We start from the raw sequence: 18,024 nt of genomic DNA, 5'->3' as shown, positions 1-18,024 counted from the left end.
GTCTGCTACCTCTATTGAGCAGCTCACTGCTTTTCCTGCAAGTTGCTACCAGGTAGTTAGCATGGTTGTTGTCCCATTACTTTTACATTTGAAGTAAGGATGATCTTTGCGAAAAGCCTAGTGTCCTATAATAGAATTAAAAAAAAAAAACTTGTTCTAACCATCGGGTTCTCTTCAATTGGAGAAGCCTGTGATTATTACAAAGTGGCTTGCACCAAAGTGCTTTTGTGATCAGCAGCAGGTTGACCCCATGTTGTCCTGGATATTGTTCATGGCAAGCAGATCCACTGCATTACAAGCCTGTTCAATCTGTGTGGCACAATTGGCAACAACCCATTAAGCATTAAAGGGATACTGTAGGGGGTCGGGGGAAAATGAGCTGAACTTACCTGGGGCTTCTAATGGTCCCCCGCAGACATCCTGTGTTGGCGCAGCCACTCCCCAATGCTCCGGCCCCGCCTCCGGTTCACTTCTGGAATTTCTGACTTTAAAGTCAGAAAACCACTGCGCCTACGTGGCCGTGTCCTCGATCCCGCTGATGTCACCAGGAGTGTACTGCGCAGACACAGACCATACTGAGCCTGCGCTGTGCGCTCTTGATGACATCAGCGGGATCGAGGACACGGCAACGCAGGCGCAGTGGTTTCCTGACTTTAAAGTCAGAAATTCCAGAAGTGAACCAGAGGCGGGGCCGGAGCATCGGTGAGCGGCTGCGTGGGCACAGGATGCCTGTGGAGGACCATTAGAAGCCCCGGGTAAGTTCAGCTCATTTTCCCCCGACCCCCCTACAGTATCCCTTTAAGCATTGGGTGATAAATTCACTGATATTTTAAACACAGGGAGCATGTTCTCTTTTCTTCCTTTAGTCCCTGTTCTACAATTGGTATCCATCATGAGAAGAATAGCATACCTGTGTCTCTGACTAGAAGACTCTTCTTCTGGAGAAATATGTTATTTGGTCCGTAGACTTGTGTGAAAGGGGCCCACATTCTACTTACATTCTCCCACTGATGATGGTGTACAAATGACAGTGCGACTGGAGAACACATTGATAGATCATTGTTTAGGTCAGAAGCTATGACCAGGTCTGGCTAATAACCAGTAATAACTGGGGTTGCAAGCTCGGGTCAGGACTAGCATAGAAGTCTGTCACAAGCCAGTAGGGATGGTCGGAATGCCAATTTCCGATTCCGCGGTAAATCCGCATTCCGTCATGTACCAATTACCGATTCCGCTTTCCGCTACCAATTTCCGCATTCCAATGCGGAATTTCCGCCGGAAATCGTGGAAATTCCGCCCGATTTTAACATCGATCTTCTCAAAAACTATAAGGTCTTTTTGAAAACTTTTTTTTTTTTTTTTTGCATCTTGTTCAGAAGATTCTGTTTAATAAACCCTGAAAATTTGGTGTTTCTAGGCCTTACGGGGGCTTTGCTATTAACCGCTAAAGTCGGCGGATTTTTACTGTAATGTAAAATGCAGAAAATAGGCAGATGCAGATTTTCTGCATTTTACATTACAGTAAAAATCCGCCGACTTTAGCGGTTAATAGCAAAGCCCCCGTAAGGCCTAGAAACGCCAAATTTTCAGGGTTTATTAAACAGAATCTTCTGAACAAGATGAAAAAAAAGTTTTCAAAAAGACCTTATAGGTTTTGAGAAAATCGATGTTAAATTCGGGTGAAATTTCCGCGATTCCCGGCAAAAATCCGCCTACGGCACTTGCATTACTGATTTCCGAATTCCGAAAAGGAAATGCAATTTCCGATCGGAATTTCGGAAATTGCATTTCTGCGAAATCCGAATGAGCATCCCTACAAGCCAGGGTCCCAATTGAAAAGAAGAGCATGAGTGGTTAGATGAGCTAAACCAGTACATAGGGCTGCATTCTGTGGCTATGGAGGGAGGCAGAGGGGCGATGATTGGAGCACGGTGAAGCAGGCGGGGTACTGAAAAGAGCATTGTGATCAGGCATGCTCTGGTGTCGTTGGGGATACATGTTGGATTTTAGTATTTTTATGATCGTGACCCTATAAAGGCTTTGTTGTTGTTGTTGTTGTTGTTGATAATAATAATAATATTATTATTATTATTATTATTATTATTATTATTATTTAGTATTTATATAGCGCCGACATATTACGCAGAGCTGTACAGTGTATATATATCTTGTCACTAACTGTCCCTCAAAGGAGCTCACAATCTAATCCCTACCATTGCCATATGTCTATATTATGTAGTGTAAGTACTGTAGTCTAGGGCCAATTTTAGGGGGAGCCAATTAACTTATCCGTATGTTTTTGGAATGTGGGAGGAAACCGGAGTCCCCGAAGGAAACCCACGCAGACACGGAGAGGACATACAAACTCTTTGCAGATAGTGCCCTGGCTGGGATTCGAACCAGGGACCCAGCGCTGCAAGGCGAGAGAGCTAACCACTACGCCATCGTGCTTTGTTGTAAAAACGTTTTTTTTATTTTTTTTACCTCCTACATGAGGCATTATACCTTGCAGTTTCCTTGCTTATTCTTACACAATGGCCCATATGCAATTCATTTTTTTTCACCTAGGTGAGTTTTCACCTAGGTGATATTTTTAAATTTGTCAATAAAATGCATTTTAAGCCATCAGAAAGCAAGAAAATGCTCAAAATAATTTTGATAGCACTTTTCCATTGACTTTTTGGTACTTTTTTAGTTGAAAAGTGCTAGAAAGTTATTTTAATTTGAAGATGAAAAATTATCTCCTAGGAGAAAACTCAGGTGAAAAAGTGAATTGCATATGGCCCCATGTGTTTGAAAACTCAGAAAACAAATCAATCATAGTTCTAAGTTCTAATAATAGCTCATGAAAATGTTATCTTTGTGTTTTCAATCTATGCAGTTCACTGTGCATTTTAATATACCGCCCCACCTGTAAAGTGTGTGTGTGTGACTTTTTTCCACAGCCTCTATAATGTTCTAATCCTAGTAATAATAATGCAGCATGTTAAAGAGCTACTCTTCAGATAATTTGAAGAGGAGGCTTCACATAGAAACGATGTGCACTCTGTTCAGTTAAGCGACAGACATTCTGTAACTGGGCATGGAAGTGGTATGACTTAGTTAGGTGGTGGTGGAGTATATTATAGTGTGGTAATTTTAATATGTCTGCGGACTTTTAAAGGACTAACATTTTGTAACGTATTTTGTGGGAAAATTGAAAAAAGTTCCTTTACGATAAGGCGATTCTTTTTATTGTGTGATGTGGACTTTTAGTTTGTGTAACCTGTACAAATGAACAATACTGTATATTTATTGATCTTTGTTTTTGTTTTTTCTAGATTGTGACTTGGGTACTTGCCCCTTAAATGTTAGCCAGTTACCTTCAAGCTTACCGGTTGTTGGCTTAAATCGGACTTTTATTTGGCAGATATCAGCCTTGAAGAGCAAAGGCCTTATACTTGCCTTCACTAATCCATGGCTGCGACAGATCGATGCTTCAGAGACTTGCTCAGACCGAATATATTTCAATATCAGCACTTTCACAAGTGGCTCATCCATCAATCTTGGAACCTTTTGCAAAAACGGAGCAGTTACTCGGATAAAAGTCCTTGAGAGAGGTGTTGTCGCTTTAAGTCTGCCTTGGGATCAAACCATACAAGACCCCATATTTTCTGTTGCAAACAGGTCCTCCATCAAAAGTATGTGTATCTTTAATTCATTTTATTATGTATTTTTCCCTGACTTGTGTTTCATTGGAACTCCAAGTTTTTTTTTTTTGGGGGGGGGGGGGGGGGGGGTTTGTTTTGCTTTTTTTGCTTTGTGCTTCTGAGTTTTACTGTTTACTGCCCAGTTGCTGCTAGTGACCGTTAATATATTTTTACTAATGGGACACAGATGGCAATAAACTTCTTTGCAGTGGTGTAGCTAAGGAGCTGTGAGCCCCGGTGCAAGTTTTACATTGGGGCCCCCCAAGCACTAGATATATAACAATTAATATGGGACACCAAAACCTGCCAAGGTCATCCACAGTATTAGATGTGCAAGAAGGGGATTGGGAACAGTTTGTTAATGATTACTACTATTCAAAGCATCTATAGAAGTGATTATTACCACCATGGGATCAATAAACAACTAAAACTTTGGATGAGGAAGAGCCCCATGGAGTCCCTCTGGCCCAAGGGCCCCGATGCAGTCGCTACCTCTGCAACCCCTATTGCTGCGCCACTGCCTCTTTGCTTAGTAGTGTGGGGAAGGCCTACAATCACTAAAGGGTTTTTTATTTAACTGCTGTTTGCTTGTCTGTGGTTATTTCTGTTACAAATAACAAAGAAAGGATTAAGCTGTCCAATGGGGATGCAAAATTACAAAATTGTTTTCCTTTTCTATCCAAAGCTAAAATTTTGACTGGTATTCTAATCTAATTTTTTGCTCAGAAGCTCGATATCTGGTAGGATACACAGTGTGATTTGTAATGACTAATCGTAGAATCTCTTTTAAAATAATGGAATATTAACCTTTTGTAGACCTAAGTTTCTTCTCTGACTTCCCCATTTATTTGCACACGGGTGCTTCTTTTTACTGGGCATGTGCTATTCAGAACTTGTGCATACCTAGTTCACAAGGATTCGTGCATGGTCATGGGCACTTCCTTGGTTAGGATTTGACTAAAGAACCAATTAATAAAAAGGCCAAGCACAGGAAACTGGAGGGAGCCTGAAGACCGTAAGCAGCATAAAGACTTTTAGATGTGCTTTTACATTTAATTTTGGTTCAGGTTTACTTTGTTTTTCTTTTTGCCTTTGCTTTGCCTTTGTGTTGGGGTTCACACAGTCAACAACATCAACATAATTTGTAAAGCACTTTTCTCCCAAAGGACTGAAATCGCAGTTCAGGTTACTGTAGCAAGTTCAGTTATTTAGTTAGTCACTTGGCACCCTCGAAGGGAGCTTCAGCAATAACTGTTGGCAACAAGCTGACACAAGGAGGAAGCTATCTGTCTGATGTTTGACTTCTCCCTTTGAAGGCCAGAAGAACAGGGACGGTCCCAGTTTTCCACCCATTTACTAAAAAGGTTTGGGCTAAGTGGGGGCATGCGAACACATTGATTACATAACACATCTAGTTTCCTCTACCTTTTTGGCTTTTTAAAGGCCTGAACTATGGTTTTTGGCTTCATTCTTACCAGAGGCTAACAGAGTAGTACAAAATGCAAACATGATTTACTCAAGCAATACTTTTGCATCTATGCGGATGTATGGTATTTCTGCTGTTAGAAAGAGCAGTGCAGTTCAGCTGCAGCTTGCTAGCTAACGGTTTGGCTAACCATTGTTTTATGACAGCCGCACCCTATTATGAGTGTTTATCTCAATAATACCTTGATGCATATATATTTTTTTTTAGGACTACTTTGTGTTTTTATGTAAATATTTGCAATCATGGATAAAGATCTTTTTAAAGGACAGAAAGCAAAGAGTTGTAGACAATGGATCATATTCAAAATGGGTGGGTTAACAGTGGGGGTCCCACAGGGTTTGATACTGGGTGCTCATCCTCTTTATCTTATCTTGTCCGAACTTGCCATAGATTTCTTTCCAAGCAATAAGCTTCTGTTCATCTCATGGCTGCAGTCAGCATCTGCAGAGATCTTTGATCCTAGAAAGAATAAATCTGTTACTTCTACTTTTTCCACATCTCTTTGCAGATGGTTCATTGCAGCAGATGACATACACTATGGCTCCTGGCCAGTGAGGGGAGATGTCAGCTCTCATATGACGGCTTAATCTCCCCAATCGGGTGCGCACGATCACATCGGGAGCGGAAACAGCGGGTGGCATAAATCCTAGCTATATTGTGTAGTGCAACCCAAGACGAGCAGATCATTGCAGAGATTTCAGATTAAATACGATCCCTGGAGTAGGTACTGGCAGCCCACTCCAGTTCTTTTTTGCCAGAAAACCATGTGAACAAAAGCAACCAGAGTTATGTTGATATGGCATCCAAAGATGAGTTCCCCAGGTCTGAAGTTGCCCTACAAGCTACTAGGGAAGAGCAGAAAACAAGTTCAAGAAGAGGAAGGGCTGATTGATTGAATGATGCTGATGGATTAAAGCCAAGAGGACATCCAAATGCTGAAGTGCTCAGAAATATCAAACGTTCAGTCCGATGCTGCAAAAGTCAATATATTATTATAATCACAGGTGCCTGGTGCACCAGGCGGACCAGGCGGTAGCCAGGCGCACTGCCATCACAGGCTTTCTCGCCTGGAGTGACAAAATGGCTAGAGGCACCCCTGACTACAGTGATCTATGAATACAGTAAAGTTGGATGTGATCAAAGATTAAATTACAAGCTTAAGCGTTAACATCCTGGAATTGGTGAACTGGGTCCAGTACTCTTTCTTTTATTTATTATAAATTAGTAGTAGATAATTAGTAGATATTTATTAATAACACAGATTAAGTATGGTGTCTGGAGATGTGGTGTCTGACTTCTATATGCACTGAGCATATATTCTTTTATTTTGCAATTGGAGATCTTATTATCTGTGTTGTAAATGCACAGAAATTGGTTGAGCAAGGGAAGAACTGTAACTTAAGTCTGTATGTATCTATAGGTATTTTAGTTTAAAATAAGTCAGAGCTCTCTACCATCCCATCAATGGGAACAATACCATCATTTTATCCAGTTTCTCAAAGTGTAGGCAATCTAGATTAGGGCATGTTTTTATCTGTGTATGAGCTCTTCAGTTTGTGAGAATCAAAAGCTTCATTTTTGAAGTACCTGGTCAGATGCCCAGAAACTTGGCCTTCAGGGCAGACTTCCAAAGCAGGAGCAGCAGCAGCTAGTTCTGCAAGGCACACTGTTAACTCCTTCATTGGCACACCTTCAGTCTTTTTTTTTTTATAAATTCTTTTTATTGAATTTTATTAACATGACAAGTTAACCAAACATTCACTCACTCACAGGTGAGTCCACACACAAAAAAAAGACTCATAGTACAACACATGGTACAAAACTAGAAACAATCCACCACCCAATGGCCACCCCTTCTATCCTCTCCCCCATCTACCACCAAGATAGATATACTCATTGTGTTGATTTGTTAAATACACTAATAGTCAGGGTATTAATATACATACAAGCACAAAATTTGAATCCATATTTTTTATTTTTAGCTGCAGTAGGCTTGTTTGGCAATAAAATGTTTACTACGCTATAATAAGAGAAGGTGTGTTTAGAACTGTGCTTGATTTTGCTATTGCAAGGAGTCTTGCTATTTAGTAGACTGGGGTATCCTACAAAGCTGCTATATAGTTCATACATTGGTTTCTCAGTGCCTTGCTACAGTGTGCACCTCTTGTAATTGCATAATATGTTTTCCTGCTTAGTAGGTTAGGGAGTGGTTGCTTTTTATGATCTAGTGTTGTTTATGTTGATGCTGCCTCTTGGATGACACACACCTCATTCTTGGTAAGTACAGAAAGGTTTATATAGGTGTACATTGTTGGTAATGTCTAAAAATAATAATGGAAATGTTTCATCATTTGTGTATTGCTGTTTAGCATGATTCTAAGGCAGGGCTGCCCAATAGGTCGATCGCGATCTACCGGTAGATCGCGACTGCCTGATTGGTAGCCGCGTCCCATTGAATTGTGCGGCCAGCAGCTCTAGAACGCGGCCTATTGGCCGCGTCCTGTCAGATTCTGCTGCTGGCCGCTGATCTTGCGGGGAGAGAGGCACAGCTGAGAGGCCAGGGGCGGCTCTGCTATGACGCATTGTCATGGCTGGGGGTGTGGCGCTGGAGACAAAAGTTCCTCCTGAGCGCACGCAGCCCGCCGGAGCCTCCCTCAGCCGCCGAAATGGCTTATCTGCCCTGCAGGCAGCTGCGACTGAGGGGGTGAAGACCAGGAGGCCACCACTGGAGCTAAAGGGAGGTAAGTTGCGTGCGTAACCTATACAAAGGGCACATATACCTGGCTAGCCTATACAAAGGGCACATATACCTGGCTAACCTATACAAAGGGCACATATACCTGGCTAACCTATACAAAGGGCACATATACCTGGCTAACCTATTCTAAGGGCACTTATACCTGGCTAACCTATTCTAAGGGCACATATACCTGGCTAACCTATTCTAAGGGCACATATACCTGGCTAACCTATTCTAAGGGCACATATACCTGGCTAACCTATTCTAAGGGCACATATACCTGGCTAACCTATTCTAAGGGCACATATACCTGGCTAACCTATTCTAAGGGCACTTATACCTGGCTAACCTATTCTAAGGGCACATATACCTGGCTAACCTATTCTAAGGGCACATGTACCTGGCTAACCTATTCTAAGGGCACATATACCTGGCTAACCTATTCTAAGGGCACATATACCTGGCTAACCTATTCTAAGGGCACATATACCTGGCTAACCTATTCTAAGGGCACATATACCTGGCTAACCTATTCTAAGGGCACATATACCTGGCTAACCTATTCTAAGGGCACATATACCTGGCTAACCTATTCTAAGGGCACATATACCTGGCTAACCTATTCTAAGGGCACATATACCTGGCTAACCTATTCTAAGGGCACATATACCTGGCTAACCTATTCTAAGGGCACATATACCTGGCTAACCTATTCTAAGGGCACATATACCTGGCTAACCTATTCTAAGGGCACATATACCTGGCTAACCTATTCTAAGGGCACATATACCTGGCTAACCTATTCTAAGGGCACATATACCTGGCTAACCTATTCTAAGGGCACATATACCTGGCTAACCTATTCTAAGGGCACATATACCTGGCTAACCTATTCTAAGGGCACATATACCTGGCTAACCTATTCTAAGGGCACATATACCTGGCTAACCTATTCTAAGGGCACATATACCTGGCTAACCTATTCTAAGGGCACATATACCTGGCTAACCTATTCTAAGGGCACATATACCTGGCTAACCTATTCTAAGGGCACATATACCTGGCTAACCTATTCTAAGGGCACATATACCTGGCTAACCTATTCTAAGGGCACATATACCTGGCTAGCCTATACAAAGGGCACATATACCTGGCTAGCCTATACAAAGGGCACATACCTGGCTAGCCTATACAAAGGGCACATATACCTGGCTAACCTATACAAAGGGCACATATACCTGGCTAACCTATACAAAGGGCACATATACCTGGCTAACCTATACAAAGGGCACATATACCTGGCTAACCTATACAAAGGGCACATACACCTGGCTAACCTATACAAAGGGCACATACACCTGGCTAACCTATACAAAGGGCACATACACCTGGCTAACCTATACAAAGGGCACATACACCTGGCTAACCTATACAAAGGGCACATACACCTGGCTAACCTATACAAAGGGCACATATACCTGTCTAACCCAGGGCCGGGACAAGGTCCACCACCAACAGAGGCTGGGCTGCCCAAGTGCGCCCCCCCCCCCCCAAGTGCGCCCTCCCCCAGTTTAATGCAACAATAAATTATGCACAAATAATACAGTATTTTTCCACAGGAAAATGGATTTATATAAATTCAAATGAAAATAACGTACTGAATAAAATTGCTTATTGTTTACAATATTCATGTATAGATTATTTAATCAGTGTTTGCCCATTGTAAAATCTTTTCTCTCACCGATTTACATTCTGACATTTATCACTGGTGGTCACATGTACTGGTAGTTCTGCCAGGTAATCTGTACGGAATGTTCACTACTGAGAGTACTATACACTCAGAGAGATTGTGCTTGCTTGGCAGTTGGAAATTTTCCATAATGCAACAACGTTTACAGACAACAAGCTGTCAGGACCTTGGTATGGGAGGGGTTTCACCGTAATCCCTCTGATGATCTATTGATCAAAAGGAAAAGATTTCTCATGGGAAAGGGGGTATTGGCTACTGATTGGGATAAAGTTCAACCCTTGGTTACAGTTCTTACCCCTGACCTCGCTTTAAAATAGTGTACTTTTAATGTTATTTCATTTGCTGTGCTGTGATAGAAATCACAGCAACTTCCTCTCCCTTTAGCACCCCCCATTCTGCTCAGCTGAAATATTCGACTTGAGCAGGACGTCGATGACGGGTGGGAAGGGAGTGTCAGTAGTTCCTCCTCTGTGGCCGTTTTTAGGAACGCCCACCCCACTCACCGCTAATGATAGTGTACTAAGTACACTATCGTTCTGAGCTAAATTACTTCAAGACCGCACATGGCGCAGCTCCCCAGCGCACTGTAAAGATAGGAACTAATAACGGCGAGTGGGGTGAGCAGTCCTGAGGAAGGGCAGAGAGGAGGAAGTACTGACACTTCTTGCCCGCCCATCAACGAGCTCTGCATTACGGCTGAGCAGAGTGGGGGACAGAGGGGGTGGCTGGTGCTGTGACTCATATGTCACAGCAAATAAAAAAAGCGTTAAAAACATTTTATTTTAAAAAGCGGTCAGGGGTACTTTAAGTCTACAAATAATGAGTTGAACTTAGCTGTGGCTTCTAGCAGCCCCCAGAAGTCCTTCTGTGCCCACAACACATCACTTCAAGTCCCTTTGGCAAGCAGTGGCGACCACCACAAAGCTGGCGTCTCCTGCACATGTGCAGCTCCAAGCCATGCGCACACTGCGCATGTGCATTAGCAATTTTCATAAATGGCAGATGCGGCAAACGCCCCTGGGAGTGCGTTGAGGAGGCCCGCTGCTGGCCAGAGAGTCTTGGACCGGTGCCGTGGGCACAGCACAAGAGGACTCAAAATTTCCTTTAAAGTCCTCCTGTGCTGTGCCCACGTTCAACTCAAATTTCCTTTAAAGTAGTTATCAGGCAAATATTAAATAAAAAGCTCTACTCACCTGGGTCTTTCTCCAACGCCTAGCAGCCGACTGTCCCAAGCTGTCACCTCCACTCCCCGCCGCTGTCTCCATGCTCTGTGCGGAAGGTGCAAACTGCCACTGTCAATCAAGCCCACGTTGTACGCGGCTTACTGCGCAGGCGCAGAACTACTGCGCCTGCGCAGTAAGCCGCGTACAACGTGGGCTTGATTGACAGCGGCGGTTCGTGCATGCGCAGTGCGGGTGACCTCGGGTTCGGCTTCCGCACCAAGCACAGAGACCGGGTGAGTGGAGGTGTCAGCGTAAAACAGTCGGCTGCTGGGGGCTGGAAAAAGCCCCAGGTGAGTAAAGCTTTTTTTTTAATATTTGCCTGATAACTACTTTAAGGCATGCAGCATAATTCTGGCCACATGTGTTTATAGGTGTAGAATGAATGATATACTATATCCACAAACTCATTCTGCACCTATATACACAGGTGACAGACACTATGCTGCAGGCAGATCTTAGCAAACAACTAAACAGTTACCAGACAGTCAGTCAGAAATCTATTAGGATACTATTCCTCACTCACTATCTATGGGACACTGAAGCTGACTGTCTATATTGCACTGACTGACTGACTAACTTACTTGATTATTATGACTGCGGGTGCCAGTCCATTCCCCACTACGCAGCCAGCCCAGAATCAGAGAAGACGCCTGCGAGGGACGTTCCTGACGTCACGTGACCGTCGTGACGTGATGACTGAGGAAGGGGGGCGGACTCAGATAGCACACACGACATCAAGTGACGGGGCGGGCCGCGGGCGGGACCAAGCGTCAGACAGCCACAGACAGTAAGCATGGGCTTACGAGTGAGCTGCGCCTGCACGCTGGCTTGACAACAACATGCCTGGCATCGGCTCTTGAGAGCAAGCCCAGCGGGGGGCGGTGCAGCGTTATTGAAGCCATGGCAACTGTACACTCTCTCAGAGAGAGAGAGTGTACAGAGACAAATTCTCGCCGCTGCCACCCGCGGCTAGTAAATTGCAGGGCGGGCGCCGGCGGGCAGAAGTGCGCTCATGATTTATTGGACTGACAAGCGCCCAGAGGCCGTAGCCTCGTGAGCCTATGTGTCGGCCCGGCTCTGGGCTAACCTATTCTAAGGGCACATGTACCTGGCTAACCTATTCTAAGGGCACATGTACCTGACTAACCTATTCTAAGGGCACATGTACCTGGCTAGCCTATTCTAAGGGCACATGTACCTGGCTAGCCTATTCTAAGGGCACATGTACCTGGCTAGCCTATTCTAAGGGCACATGTACCTGGCTAGCCTATTCTAAGGGCACATATACCTGGCTAGCCTATTCTAAGGGCACAGATACCTGGCTAACCAGGTATATGTGCCCTGGGGGGGCGAGGGGGGTGCGGGCGCATTTAAAATGTCAGATCTCCTGGCCTTGGCGAACTTTAAAGTTGCTCGCGGGCCGAAAAAAGTGTGGGCACCCCTGTTCTAAGGTATACAAAGTGGCCAGGATTGGTAGTCAGGTAAACAAATTTAATTTTAAATAACCATAGAGGTAATAACACTGTCCAGATGGAATTGTTTGTTACACAAAAAACCCAACATTTTATTCAAACAGAAAACTATGAAACTGTCCCATCACTTAAAGTATATCTTAAATTGGAGAAAAAGGTTAACATTTACTTAAGGCTTCTTCCAACCCCCTGCTGTCTATCAGGTCCTCTGTGCCGCCATCAGAAATTTTGGGGCCCCTCACACATGATCAGACCTGGCCCCCCCTTCTTGGGCCCACCCACTGGTTGCTGTGCCCGCCCACTAGCCATCCCACCCCCATGTCCGTGCATGAAGTGTGCTGCGGCGAAAAATGTGCATGCCTCCGACACTGAAGAAAGCTACATGCACATCGATGATGCTGCAGAAAGTGGGCGTGGCCATGGCATGTTGAGGGTGGAGCCAAATACTAGCAAAATACGGGTAGTCCCCGGTTAACAAATTAGATAGGGACTTGTAGGTCCGTTCTTAACCTTTATCCATTCTCTTTTGTCCCCCTCTTTTCTTCCTGTGCCTCTTTTGTCTCCACCCCCCTCCCACCCCCCGTCTCACCTCAGTTTGTGCCTCTTTTGTGTCCCTCTGTGTGACCTCATGTTCCCATCTCATCTCTTTTCTCCCTGTGCCTCTTTTGTCCCCCTGTGTTATCTCTTGTCCCCTTCTGTATTAGCTTGTTCCCCTACCCTAGCCAGGTATAGGTGCCCCCAGTATAGGTATCCAGGCATAGGTGGTGCCCCAGTATAGGTAGCTAGGTATAGGTGGTTCCAGCCCCAGTATAGGTAGCCAGGTATAGGTGCCCCCAGTATAGGTAGCAAGCTATAGGCACCCCAGTAGAAGTAGCCAAGTATAGGTGGTGCCCAACTATAGCTAGCCAGGTAAAGTTGGTGCCCTCAGTATAGGTAGCCAAGTATAGGTGGTGCCCTCAGCATAGGTAGCCAAGTATAGGTGGTGCCCCAGTATAGGTAGCCAAGTATAGGTGGTGCCCCAGTATAGGTAGCCAAGTATAGGTGGTGCCCCAGTATAGGTAGCCTGTAGCCAGATATAGGTGTTGCCCCAGTATAGATCATACTGCTCCCCACGTTCAAACGCCGATGTCATTTTTCTCTCAGTGCTGGAACGCAGTGTGCTGGTTAGTGAGCCACAGACCCACAGCCAGTACATGTGGCCTTTCGAGCACTTTGGGGGGCCCAGGGCCCCCAGAAGCCCTGCGCCCCTCACTACAGTGTCAGTTGTCCCAACTCCCCCCCCGGATGGCTGCCCTGGTGCCGCCATCCCCCCAAATAATGTCTGTGATTGAGTACAGTCGCAAGCTACTGCGCATGCACAGCATGGCCACACACCTCCTTGATTACACTCTTGTGAGAAATCCGTGCATAGGCAGTTGCAGATTTTAGGAACTGCACATGCCCAGACAGGAAATGGTGGTCCTCGGACCACCACCCCTCCAGTATTGGTAGCCAGATAATTTCTCCCAGTAAAGTTTGGCAGAAGATCTTTCCCCGCCAGTAAAGATTGGACAGATTTCCAGTCTCCCCACCCCCCATGCAGAGTACGCAGAGGAGGGTTGAAGTTATTCACCTCTCCAGGATCCACCAAGGACACATGTAACTTGTCTTCCTCCTAGACAGTTCTGTCTCTATAATGTCAGCGGTAGGGATGATCAAAGATATGCAAATTCTTCCGAGTGGATGCAAATTTTTATGCAAATATATGCAGCTTGAAAAATTGACCAATCAATTTAAACCTGGGTTTAAATTGATTGGTCCATTTTCAAACTGCATACATTTTGCATACTTTTAGAAGAATTTGCATCTCATTGATCATCTATAGTCAGAGGGTAAGCCACCACTGATGAGATAAACAATTGTATCTATCCTCCACAAAATTAGTGTTTGTGGTTTTTTTTTTGGGGGGGGGGGGGGGGGGTTGTTTTGAAGGGCTAAGAAAGTAGGCTTAATGTTATATTGTTTCATGGATGATACAGTTTTTCATGGTCTATGGCCCATAGCTAGAATATATGAGCTATTGACCGCTATCTGTCCTCTGTGCTCAGAAGCTGTTCTTTCAGGCAAGAGTTTTATAGATGTAATTCCTTATGAGTGAGGGTTACACTATATAGTCCGTCTAGGTCCTTACTGGATAGAAACTGTCACTTGCACAACTTTTAACTCTTTCAGTCTTAAAAAGAAGAAAAGGAACACAACCTAGGTATTAATAGACATGTGCAGTGCCAAGCATATCTCATTCTGTCACATCACCTCGGGTACACTTTAACCAGCCTGGCGATATGGACGAGCCCAGCTCGTCCATTACCGCTGGAGGCTGCCGCTCAGGCCCTGCTGAGCCTATTCTCATCAAATAAAAAGGAGCACACGCATCCGGCACTTTGCCAGCCGCGTGTGCTACCTGATCGCCGCCTCAGTGCGGCGATGCGCCGCGTGCAGCGGCAAAAAAGAGGGTCTCCCCAGCCCAGTGGCGGACACAGCCAGCAGTGGGCCCCTGTGCAAAATTGTAATTGTGGGCCCCCTATGACCTGCGTCGTGCGTAGCAAAATATGGGCGTGGCTACGGCAAAAAATAGTGGATAGAGCCTGCGCCAAAAAATGGGCGTGGCAATGACCGGATGAGGGCGGAGCTAACTGTAACTTAAAGCGAACCCGGGGTGAGGGTTTATTTCCTTTTAAACAATACTAGTTGCCTGGCGGCCCTGCTGATCTATTTGGCTGCAGTAATAAACTGAATTACACCAGCAACAAGCATGCAGCTAATCTTCTCAGTTCTGACAAATTTTGTCAGAAACCCCTGACCTGCTGCATGCTTGTTCAGGGTCTATGGTTGAAAGAATAAGAGGCAGAGGACCAGCACGGCAGCCAGGCAACTGGTATTGCTTAAAAGGAGAGAAATATGTCAGCCTCAATATTATTCTCACCTCAGGTTCCCTTGAAAAGTGCAACGCAAAGACAGTGGGCCCAAGTTTTGGTGACCCTTTCCCCAGAAAATTCACATAATTGTGCAGGTTTTCTCAAGAAAATACACATATATGCCCAGAAAATACGTGCAATCATGTCGGCAGATATGCCCAGAAAATACGTGCAATCAAGTCGGCAGATATGCCCAGAAAATACATGCAATCAAGTCGGCAGATATGCCCAGAAAATACGTGCAAACAAGTCGGCAGATATGCCCAGAAAATACATGCAATCATGTCGGCAGATATGCCCAGAAAATACACCTGCTAATATAAATAAAACAAAAACATTTACTCACCTGCAGCAGCAGACCTCCTGTCCCAGCCTCCATCCGGCGCGCAGCTCCCATGGGTGGTTGGGTGGGTAGGTAGCCTGGTGGGTGGGTGGGTAACTAGCCCGGTAGGTAGGTAGGTAGCCCGGTGGGTGGGTTGGTAACTAGCCCGGTAGGTAGCCGGGTGGGTGGTTAGGTAGGTAGCCTGGTGGGTGGGTAGGTAGGTAGCCTGGTGGGTGGGTTGGTAACTAGCCCGGTAGGTAGCCGGGTGGGTGGTTAGGTAGGTAGCCGGGTGGGTGGTTAGGTAGGTAGCCTGGTGGGTGGGTGGGTGGGTAGCCTGGTGGGTGGGTAGGTAGCCTGGTGGGTGGGTTGGTAACTAGCCCGGTAGGTAGCCTGGTGGGTGGGTAGGTAGCCTGGTGGGTGGGTTAGTAACTAGCCCGGTAGGTAGCCGGGTGGGTGGTTAGGTAGGTAGCCGGGTGGGTGGTTAGGTAGGTAGCCGGGTGGGTAGGTAGGTAGGAAGCCTGGTGGGTGGGTAGCCGGGTGGGTGGGTAGGTAGGTAGCCGGGTGGGTGGTTAGGTAGGTAGCCGGGTGGGTAGGTAGGAAGCCGGGTGGGTGGTTAGGTAGGTAGCCGGGTGGGTAGGTAGGAAGCCGGGTGGGTGGGTAGGTAGCCTGGTGGGTGGGTAGGTAGCCTGGTGGGTGGGTTGGTAACTAGCCCGGTAGGTAGCTGGGTGGGTGGTTAGGTAGGTAGCCGGGTGGGTGGTTAGGTAGGTAGCCTGGTGGGTGGGTGGGTAGGTAGCCTGGTGGGTGGGTAGGTAGCCTGGTGGGTGGGTTGGTAACTAGCCCGGTAGGTAGCCTGGTGGGTGGGTTGGTAACTAGCCCGGTAGGTAGCCGGGTGGGTGGTTAGGTAGGTAGCCGGGTGGGTGGTTAGGTAGGTAGCCGGGTGGGTGGGTAGGTGGGTAGCCGGGTGGGTGGGTAGGTAGGTAGCCGGGTGGGTAGGTAGGAAGCCGGGTGGGTGGGTAGGTAGCCGGGTGGGTAGGTAGGTAGCCGGGTGGGTAGGTAGGTAGCCTGGTGGGTGGGTAGGTAGGTAGCGTGGTGGGTGGGTAGGTAGCCTGGTGGGTGGGTTGGTAACTAGCCCGGTAGGTAGCCGGGTGGGTGGTTAGGTAGGTAGCCGGGTGGGTAGGTAGGTAGCCTGGTGGGTGGGTGGGTAGCCGGGTGGGTGGGTAGGTAGCCTGGTGGGTGGGTTGGTAACTAGCCCGGTAGGTAGCCGGGTGGGTGGTTAGGTAGGTAGCCGGGTGGGTGGTTAGGTAGGTAGGTAGCCGGGTGGGTAGGTAGGTAGGTAGCCGGGTGGGTAGGTAGCCGGGTGGGTGGTTAGGTAGTTGGGTGGGTGGTTAGGTAGGAAGCCTGGTGGGTGGTTAGGTAGGAAGCCTGGTGGGTGGGTAGGTAGCCGGGTGGGTGGTTAGGTAGTTGGGTGGGTGGTTAGGTAGGAAGCCTGGTGGGTGGGTAGGTAGCCGGGTGGGTAGGTAGGTAGGTAGGAAGCCTGGTGGGTGGTTAGGTAGTCGGGTGGGTAGGTAGGAAGCCTGGTGGGTGGGTAGGTAGGTAGCCGGGTGGGTAGCTATCCGGGTGGGGGGCCCGACTCCTATCCTCCCTCCCTCCCTTCCTTCCTCACCTCGGGGGGCCCCCTCCCGATATGCGCGGCGGGAGAGCGAGCGGCAAATGCAGGAAGTCTTCAGGGCTCTCCAGGCATCCGCTAGAGGCCCAGCCGCTGAGTCTCCAATATGTCTCCAACTGGAGACATATTGGAGACTAAGCGGCTGGGCCTCTAGCGGATGCCTGGAGAGCCCTGAAGACTTCCTGCATTTGCCGCTCGCTCGCTCGCTCTCCCGCCGCGCATATCGGGAGGGGGGCCCCCCGAGGGGAGGGAGGGAGGATAGGATTCGGGGGGCCCCCCGGGGAATAAAATAATAAAAAAAAAAATTAAAAAAAAAAAATACTTAATGGGCCCCTGAAGAAAACGGAACTTCAGGGGCCCTCGTGCGGCGGCACGGCCTGCACGGCCGTATGTCCGCCACTGCCCCAGCCGCCCGAGCCCAGCGCAGCCGGACCAAACCGTTCCGGCCAGCGCTAAGGGCTGGATCGGAGGCGGCTGACGTCAGGACGTCGGCTGACGTCCATGACGTCACTCCGCTCGTTGCCATGGCGACGAAGAAAGCCAAACAAGAAGGGCCGCTCATCGCGGCCTTTCTACGCATTAGGAGCGCCCTCTAGTGGGCTTTCATGCAGCCAACTTTCAGTTGGCTGCATGCAATTGTTTTGGGTTTTGTTTTTTTTTTTATTAAAAAAAAAAAACGTCTGGTCGCCAGCCTGGCGATCTTACTAGAACGCCAGGCTGGT

At 47.0% G+C, this 18,024-nt stretch overlaps 1 protein-coding gene across 1 annotated transcript in view; it reads left to right on the top strand.

Moving 5' to 3' along the window:
* The window catches only part of LOC137518451 (CUB domain-containing protein 1-like), a 135,198-nt gene that overhangs the window by 68,409 nt on the left and 48,765 nt on the right, over positions 1–18,024 (top strand). The window contains exon 3 of the mRNA XM_068236330.1: positions 3,321–3,680. Coding sequence (XP_068092431.1) covers positions 3,321–3,680 — 360 coding nt within the window. The remainder of the gene's footprint in view (positions 1–3,320; positions 3,681–18,024) is intronic.

Source organism: Hyperolius riggenbachi, chromosome 5 (genome assembly GCF_040937935.1).
Source record: "Hyperolius riggenbachi isolate aHypRig1 chromosome 5, aHypRig1.pri, whole genome shotgun sequence".
Lineage (NCBI taxonomy): Eukaryota > Metazoa > Chordata > Amphibia > Anura > Hyperoliidae > Hyperolius > Hyperolius riggenbachi.
The sequence above is the reverse complement of the archived record's forward strand: the minus strand, read 5'-3'. Positions and strand labels throughout refer to the sequence as shown.